Raw genomic sequence first — 9,759 nt, forward strand, 5'->3', positions numbered from 1 at the left:
ATATACTTAGACATGCTAACACCTACTCACCCAGACACTCACCCTAACACAGCCAGACAAATTAACACAACTGGACACACACAGTCAGAGACTTACACACACGGTAACATAGCCAAACACACACACTAAAATACAGACTGAGATTATAACTGAGCTATTTTTATGTAGCTGTTGCCATTCCCCTGCACTGCATTTAGCAGCAAGCAAACCCGTTTTGGATATTGGCAGAAGACTTCTATCAAAGCCTGGTCACTGGGTGCATCTGCTAGTTTAAAGCATGAGCTCGACAGGATATTGGTCGGTGGATTATGAGATTCACGGAGATGTGCAAGGTAGGAATTCACTTTTCTTCTTTTAAAAGCCCCTTTTTTGTATTGGAATATACAAATTCTGGCATTGCTTCACTGAAACTGCCATTTCATTTACCAGCAGCTGTCATACATTGGGAGTGTGCATGTGCGCCTAGCTCATTGTACCATAGTTGCTGGACTCAGTACAGGCTAATATGCCGTATCAATAAAAGGGCAGCTTGCCTTGTAGAGTGTTTCAGAGACGGCTAAGAGGACTTCAGTTTTCCAGTATTAAGAACAGGTATGTCCAGAATCAGGAGCAGAGGTAAGCGCCCAAGGACAAATTCTTGCTACAGGGCCAGCCTGATCTGGACTGAACTACTCCCAAAGGCAGGAGTGCAGTGGGGTCATGTACAATGATGTTACGTAACCCCACGTTGATTTTGTTGCTGCTCGCACAGTATGCGAACAGCCATAAGGAAGAACTTCGGTCCACACAAGGTAAGGGTGTCATGTGTGTTGGATAATGCAGACGGTGTGAATCAAATGTGTCTATTTCATAGAGTGAGGCCAGAAGGTGCCAGAGTTTCCCTGCTGTTAATGTAACCTGTTTAGAAGAATGCATTTGGAGCTGGGCAATGAATTCCACAAGGTGGCGTTATAACATTGCATGTGTTCCATAAAGTAGTTTATATTGCCTTTTTGTTAAATAGCTTTTTTAACAAATATAAATCAGAATAAAATCAAACTATAACGCAATCTCCTAGTCCCTCAGGAACCTACCACTGGATAGAATTATCATCTCTCATGGAAACCTCTCTGTCTGTAACAAACATTGACAAAAGTGAATTTTTATACTTTTTATACTTGCCAACTTATTTTGATGTCAAGAAGAGGATGACTTCTGAGTGGAATCATCCAGGGCCGGCCCAAGGCAGAATGCCTCCTGGGGCGAATTTTAAAATGCCGCCCCCCCCCCCTTATCTACCCTTCCTCTCACTCCGTACCCCCCCCCCCCTTGTACATACCTTTCAGCAGTCCTGCGGCGAGTCTCCCTGTTCGGTCTCGGTGCCGGCTTGTAATGCTGAGACCGAACAGGGAGACCCACCGCAGAGGAGAGAGAGAGGGGCGCCGAGCGGGTACTGACAGCTTGGTAAGCGAAAACCACTCGGCGCCCCTTTCTCTCTTTCGCTTTTTAAAAAAAAAAAAAAGGGCTTGGGGCGGCAATGTGCCGCCCCTTCAAAAGTGCCGCCTGGAGCGATTGCCCCACTCGGCTCCATTGTCGGGCCGGCCCTGGAATCATCCATCTCATGAGTCACCTTTGCCACAGAAGTCCCAAAGTGTTGAAGTTTGGAGCAGGGCCACCATATAGGAATGTGGTCTCCCTTATCTTCCTTGTACCTCCAGCACCCATCTGTGTGCAAATGAAAATATCTGTTATAGAGCCTTTACAATGTTTTAACTCAAATCATTAAAAAACAACACACTCACAAATAACTTTAAAGCAACATCTAGCAAGAATGAAAGTTTTCCGCCTTTTGAGGAAACATTGGGAATTGATTCAATGTGGGCTTTTTTGTCTTCTTCTGGATCAACAGTGAGGTTGAACTTGATGGACTTGTGTCTTTTTCAGCCTAAATTATGTCACTATGTCTTCCATACATGCCTACTATTGATTGAGATAACTTTCACAAACAAGAGTTATTTTAAGGCACTATATTAGTTTGGGACAAAATGCAAGTGTTCAATACAAGCCTACATATAGATACATTAAATAATTATGAGACTTTAAAACTGTACCTTGGTCAGAGCACTAAAGCTCATATGCTGTTGCAGGATACTTGCAACAGCATATGAATGCTTTTGCAAAATAAAACATTTTAATGATTAAAAATGTATGGATATATATCCTGTAAATCTAAGTAATTAAAAATCTAATAATATGTGTAACGTCTCACTTTTTATATTTTTATTTTTCCCAGGTGTGTTTTTCAGAAAGGTATTGTATATATTATACTTTATCAATGTTACATTATTCGATGGCTCAAATAACAATGCTTGTGGCATTGATGCAAGTTGCAGTTTTTCCTAAGAATGTCATAGCAACAGTAACATTTACTGTAACGATACTGATATATACTGTATATACACTATAACATAACATATTTAAAATTGCATGGGCTTAACATTACACTCCTGTCTTCTCTCTGATTCTCGAAGGGAAATATACTGTATTTGTTACCCTATAACTATATATGCCCTATAACTATATATATATATATATATATATATATATATATACTTACATATACTGTATTATATTAATTATTATTATTAGTAGTAGTAGTAGTAGTAGTAGTAGTAGTAGTATATAAGATGTGTATATACCTTGTTTGCTCTTTCCTCTTTGTTTCCTACTAAAGTACACAGAAGATCAGGCAAAACATGTTTCTGCAGTTGGTTGGGTTAAGAATACTCCTCATGGAACAGTTATAGGTCAAGTTCAAGGGACAAAAGAGATAGTAGAAATCATGTAAGTATACATTACTTTACCACTAATGTTTACACGTAGTAAGCACTAATTTTTGAAAGTAAAGTAATTTTTATGATTTGTGAATGCTAGGAAGTATCCTCAAGATTGTAAGCTTGTGAGTAGGGCTCTCTCCATCTAATGTATCGGTTTGTCTTGTCAATTCTCGTGTTATCATACCCCTTGAATATATGTATTGTATTAAGTGCTGCGTAGATTGTTGACGCTATATTAATAAAAGATAATAATAATAATAATAATAATCCCCAAGATTACTACATGGCTAAATGATAAATATTACAGAAACAATACACTTCAATGCATATGATAGCTGAGTGGTACCATTACATTTACAAGATGTCCCCCTTGTGAGTGCATTTGCAAGCAGATAATCCAGATGGAATTTATTAATAAATGAAACGACCATCAGTGAAGTGTTCCCAGCTAGTAGGAGCTCAAGAAGTTGTGTGGATGGAAACAGCTGCAGACTTGTCACTCAAAAGACATGACATAATATTATAGTAATAAAAACAAACCTTTGACCCCCTATTAAATAAAACTATGTACAAAGCACATAATAGTGGGCACATGGAAAATACCACTTAAAGGCCACACCAGGACCTTTAAGCTCAAACTTGGATATTTATTATTCTCCAAAAGAAAATGTTATTGTGTAATACTTAGTAAAATAAAAGGGATTTTGTATCACTACAGGTAGCTTACCCTGGGATGTTCCCAAGTATAACTATGGTGCTTTCATCTGTCATCTAGTAAATCACTTTAACCCAAAGTAAATGTTTCTGTTATTTTGTGATTAAATCTTCATAGCAAAGAATAACATGACAAATCTCCTAAGGTATATTTGCTAGTAGAGTGGGATGGCAGTTTTAATAAATGGGTAGTAATAACTTAACGGGGAGATATAATCATGTAGATCGTGATAAAAGAAATTGATGATACCTTCCCCATGGTTTACAGATTAGTTGTGTTTATTAATCTGTAATAAAAGGCAAGACGAATGATGCTGAGACAGGAAGCACACAATCTTACTGTAGCATGGGTGCCAGGATCCTAAGAGAAGCACATATCGGATAGCTCTTGGTCAAACAGTGCAGAGGACAGCTTTGTAGCCAGCAATAGTCAACACAATTGGCAGATGCATAGTTAGGAAGTGGGCCAGTGGCTTGTGGCAGATGGTCAGTAGAAATGTACTTAGGAAACAGAACAGCAGCAAAGCGGATCTGTTACTTTCCTCAGATCCTAAAAGAGACATTAAATACCCCAAAGAGACATAATCTTTCTTTGGAACCCAAATACATTTGTTCCTCTTTCCTACCCTACTGTCCCTATTAATACCACATTTATTAAATATGTACCTTTACATGCATATGTAAAGGGACATGGATTACGGAAAAGGCATGGTGCGGAGCTTTACTCGAGATCTTTTTATAACCTAGAAACCTGCCCGGTTGCTTGGTAGTCTTCTTGGGAAAACACAAATCACTCTCGTTGTCAGTGTTCTCATGGCAGTTACATGATATTGTTGCCAATGGGAGCCCCCACAAAAGTCAAGTCACCCTGGATGCCGCACCCCACTAGGGTCACCCATGTCTTTAGAATAAGCATCTACCACAAAGTTTAACATGGTCATTAAACTTTACTCTCCTGGACCGTGACTTATCTGCTCCAGTTTGTATAAACCTTCAGCAATTTCCACACATGTTTGTAGACTACATCTGACATTATATATATACCAATGGGAAAGTGCACATTCTGTTTTTATTGTTGATTATAAATAAAAATATAATGGTAATAGTAAGAAGCACTTGAGCTCCCGTACCATTAGTCATCTTATAGGTCTTTCTTCTGTACACATCTGTCCCACAGATGTTTTTAAGGGCTGGTTCTCTTAAAAAAAAGAAAAATTTTCCAACCTCCAAGTTACGATGAGATATTATTAGTTTTTAGGACAACTATATTTAGGAAAAGTATATGTGTAATTTGCATTTTGAATTTTTTTTTTACAAACCATCGCTCAGACACATGCAGCAGTTCCCGGTATTGCAGTGGCAGGAAAACCTATATGCGGACCAATAATATAAATGAATGTAAGCACCATGTATGAACTTAAAGGAGCAGTTCCACCTAGTTCTATGTTCCGTTCAGTGACGGATCTTTTAATCAAGTTAAATGTTTCAGGGAATGCTTAATTGTCCTGCGATACAAACACATGCATTACTAGGTAGTTGCCATAAGAACCTGAAAATGCTTCTTAAAATGTCTCCATTGTTGTTATGTGGTAGAACTTTAAATGAAAAGTGCCTGATCAGCTAATGTTTATTTGCATAATATATTAGAAAGGATAGACAGCATTAAATGGTCTATTTATGCATAGAATTACCCTCTTCATGAGCTGGGCTATTTAATGCCACTTGTCAAGATAATTATTCAGTTTTGTTTGTTATGTATTTATTGAACTTTTCCCTCATTCTTAATAATTATAGCTCCATAAGTTTTATTATGATGAAAGGTCAAGAATAGCTTCATTTGATTGCTTAAGAAGAGCAATGCTCCCAAGTTTATCTTGTCTCTGTGAAGTCAGATGACACGCATGACAGTCAAGTTCTGTGAAATTGGAAAAAAAATCATGTATTGGGCAATGAGTGGGTTCCAACTCATATAATTTACCTATTTTACCAAGTCAGGGTTCAATTCCACTGTTCCCCCTCCCCCACAGAATAAAACTATCCCAAGCTGGAGTTTTCATCAGGAAAAATGGTTCTTCTTATCTTAGCTAGTTAATAGCACTCCGTGGACCATATATTTCCTCTATCTTACAGCAGTGTTTGGTAGGGACTAAGGTAACTGGGCAGTCCCCTAACCAGTAGAACATTTACTCAAACCAAATACTCTGTAGGCAGTTAGTATTGAGCGTTTCATTTACATTCCTAGTACACCTGCAGTGGGAGAATAGGTAAGAGGCATCCCTTTTGTTGGATTCACATTGTCTCATCACACACAGTATAAGGAAAGAGGCATCTGTAAGCCCTTCAGCAGCTATTAGTAATAAGTATTATTCTCCAGTATGGTGACCACATTGGATATGTTTTCAAGGTCATGTTTCACATGTTACCTACCAGTCTGTGTAATGTATTACCCTGCAGTATAATGGAGAAACGGATTTTCTTCTGTGAATGTATACATCTTTCATGATACTGTACTGGAAAAATGTCCGAGAAAAGACAGAGGTTCTGGTCATCTCCTGCCCATTTGTAGAATATGAGCTAGTGCACTTGACAACCCCATGCTCAGTTTATTACTGCCACAAATGAGGTGGAGGAAGACGCAGAAAAAACTCTGGGAACACTCTTCTCTGGGCTGTTAAACTCTCCCTCCATTTATGAGTGAGATTGTGATGTGAACCTCGGGTCATGTGCAATGTTTGTGCAAAACAAAATGTCTTCTTTTTTGATACAATATGGTCTTTAATTAGGACTTTAAAAAACATACTGGAACACATTTTTATTTATAAATACATCAATCGAAGGATAGGTTAGAGTGGGTTAGTGCTTGTGGCAAGATGGTGGCTTGCTGTAATATTAAAGCTTTCTATCTTGCAGCTAGCTTGTGGCAAGATGGTGGCTTGAAGAGACTTTGAGATGTTACAGGAAAGTGTTCTATCTTGCAAGTAGCCTGAGGCTTGCAGAAACCTTGTGGTGTTATAAGAAAGCCTCATTTCCACTTGTGGCGAGATAGTTGCTGTTGTGGTATTACAGGAGGGCTTTCTATCTTGCATTTTATCTTTCTGTCTTATAAGTACCTTACAGAAATTAATAAGTTAATACTTTGTAGCCCGCCGATCAATTTTGTAGCCCAAACAAAGTATCCAATTGTGTGGCTTGGAACTTTACTAGTGCACCACACTTAAAAGGTTATGTGTTTGCTAGGCTTCATTATGGCCATGTATAGATCTCATTTTAGTTGTTCACCTACTTTCATCGGTCCTATTGATAGTCCCCACTGGTATTTGCTGCTACTCCAAATACACTACTGTTCAAAAGTTTGGGGTCACTTATACATTTTCTTAGAAAAGCAGATTTTGTCCATTAAAATAACACAAAATGGATCAGAAATACAGTGTAGACATAGTTAATGTTTTAAATGACTGTTGTAGCTGTAATATCTTCATAGGCATACAGAGGCTCATTATCAGCAACCATCGCTCCTGTGTTACAATCACACATTTTGTTCACTAATCCAAGTTTACATTTAAACAGCTAATTGATCATTAGAAAACACTTTTCCAATTATGTTACAGCTAGAAATATCCTTGTTTTTCATGAAAACAGCTAAGCGACCCCACACTTTTGAACTACTACTATTTTTTAGATACATTTTGAGGTATAATACAAAATAGAACAGTCTCCAGGTTTCAAATCTATTTGGATTTTCCCTGATGACCATTTTATAGCTACAGAAAGACACATTTCATTATAATTATTAGGCCATTTTAAATAGAAAGGGAGGATTACTCTTGTAACTGACAATAAGGCCATCATACACAAGTCAATTTAGGCTACTTCATAAAGCCATATGCAATGTGCAGGCCCAGTCAGAGGTCAGACCCACTATTGCTTTTTGACATCTACAGTGATGTTCTTGCAAGAATGCATATCCCCCTTTGTTTCCAACAATACCTCCACATTTCAAAGTTTTAAGAGGGTCATGAGACTTATTAATTCACCTGGTAGCTAGGGTAGGTTTGATGTTAAGATAGGGCTGTCTTCTTAGTTCCTTACCCTCATTTTATTTTGCATACAAATAATTTCCATTGGTATCTGCAGTTGTTTCTTGACTCTATTTTGTTTAAAAAAACACGTGAATGTCATCCACTAGATGAATGGAACACATGTTTGTTATTTCATTGAAGGTAACCATAAGGAGACCATGCCCATGTCATCAAGGGATCCTACTTTGAATCCCTTGCAATATGGGGCACAACAAACCACATAACAACCATGCCTATTTTCCAGGTTGTAATATTAATTATCTCTGATTGAGCAAAATCATTTCTTGGATGACCTAGGAAGGGGTGCACAATCCATGAGTATCACAGGCAGGATGGGAATTCTGTTCATCCTTACCTTAAAACAAGTACTTCAATCATTTTATTGAGACCTCTTTGCTCAACCTGAGAAAGTGGCCTGTTTGCAGCCCTCAAATAGTGTATCCTCACCTAGGCCTAATAGATGAATGAATACATTGATGCATAAAATAATTTATCTTATACAGTAAATACTATCCCTGGCTATTATTATTTTAACTTTTTCAGCAATTTGAGCTACAGTCGCTCATCTGTTGGATTTGACCACAAGGGCCAGCCTTCGCCCATCACGTGCATGACCCTTCCTTGCACCACTTTTGATGGGTAGTGACCACTGCAGACTGGGCAAGCTGAAGTTTTGGAGATGCTGTGACCCAGTTGTTAAGCCATCACAATTTGGCCCTTGTCAAAGTCACTCAGGTTCTTACGCTTGCCCATTTTCCCTGCTTTTAACACATCAACTTTGAGGACGAAATGTTCACTTGCTGAAAAATATATCCCACCCACTGATAGGTGGCATGATAACAAGATTATCAGTGTTATTCACTTCACCTGTCCGTGATCATAATGTTATGGCTGATCGTTGTATGTAAAACAAGATTGCCAAACCTCTTCCCTGTAGAAAACAAGGTCAACAGGGAAAGATGCACTTGAAGTATGTGGACATGTGCATCATATCTTTTTCTGAATGTGTTCAGTTCAGATCAGTAAGGTGCTCTATTGAACCCTGGAATAAAGTTTGGCAGCCCCTTTAAATGGAAAGGTTTTGCCTAAATAGGGTGTTCACAAAACATTTAACAAGTCTTAAAATTATGTTACAACTGATTTGTAGAATAGTTGTCACACATAAGTATCATAGGTCACTCCAACCCTTTAAATAAAAGAATCAACGATAAATAATTTATTATAAGAGGCAATGAAGGAAAAATAATTAAGCATAGTGGAGGAGGAAAAAAAATGAAAGAAATGAAAAATCTGAGCTCTTAGAAATTATGGGCATCAGGGGAAGAAAGAGGAAAACAGGCAATTCTGTCCCAGTAGAGCTCAGGGACTGACCTTATTTCGGACCTGCCTCCCTAGACAGAATATGCCACTACCTAACTCCCTCATGATTCAGGTCCCTAGGCAGCAGCCTGGGATATCTGGAGCTAAAACAGGCTCTAATACCTCATACAAAAATATAGAAATTCCAGGGCACATTGGAATTTATTTCTATGTATCTCAGTATATTTTTTAAGGGCCATCATAAGGGAGATCTAGCAACATTGAAACCTTATGAATTATTGAATGCTAAACACTTCACTGATAACATTATGTGAATATAGATTTTATTCTGTTTTTATAGGAAGAATTGGTTAAAGAACGTTGGAAGCCCCATGTGTCGGATCGATAAAGCAGTTTTCTCAAATGAGAAGCAAATATCAACTCTGGAATATTCAAGTTTTAGAACTAAGTATTAAGTTGGTGTAATTGTGTAATTCATTGCAATCTTAACTTGACTTACTTGCTACCATTAGGAATGCAACATTATTTCATTAATACTTCAAGGAAGTAAGTAACATGTGGATGTGTTCTTTAAACTAAGCTAAAGCATATATTGTCTTAACTGTACACAAAAAGTTATTTATGTACACAGTTATTTTATCATACAACTCCTACAAGGTATTTGTGTTCATTGTGATCAAGACTATTTCAGCAGTCATAAGTCGTCCTGTATGACAGCCTCTTCTGTAGATCTGATCTGTTGTAGTGCCTGTTTTCTTTGATCATGAAATATGGTTGCTTGATCATTTTTTAAAAGGTCAAGCTGTTAGATACCTTGATTAGCTCCGTGG

At 37.9% G+C, this 9,759-nt stretch overlaps 1 protein-coding gene across 2 annotated transcripts; it reads left to right on the plus strand.

Annotated features, from left to right (window-relative positions):
- Window positions 1–277: 277 nt before the first annotated feature.
- LOC149298556 (acylphosphatase-2-like) lies at window positions 278–9,384 on the plus strand. 2 transcript variants are annotated; one of them, XM_089487349.1, is made up of 4 exons: window positions 278–332; window positions 2,273–2,289; window positions 2,714–2,823; window positions 9,270–9,384. In XM_089487349.1, exons 1-4 carry the CDS (start codon window positions 278–280, stop codon window positions 9,382–9,384), a joined length of 297 nt encoding a protein of 98 aa, XP_089343475.1. The 2 variants fall into 2 exon arrangements, with proteins under 2 accessions (XP_089343475.1, XP_089343476.1); XM_089487350.1 differs by lacking the exon at window positions 2,273–2,289 and having other exon boundaries at window positions 278–351; window positions 2,716–2,823.
- Window positions 9,385–9,759: the final 375 nt, after the last annotated feature.

Source organism: Sceloporus occidentalis, unplaced genomic scaffold (assembly GCF_023333645.1).
Source record: "Sceloporus occidentalis isolate IW3139 unplaced genomic scaffold, rSceOcc1.0.p SCAF_32, whole genome shotgun sequence".
In the NCBI taxonomy this organism is placed as follows: domain Eukaryota; kingdom Metazoa; phylum Chordata; class Lepidosauria; order Squamata; family Phrynosomatidae; genus Sceloporus; species Sceloporus occidentalis.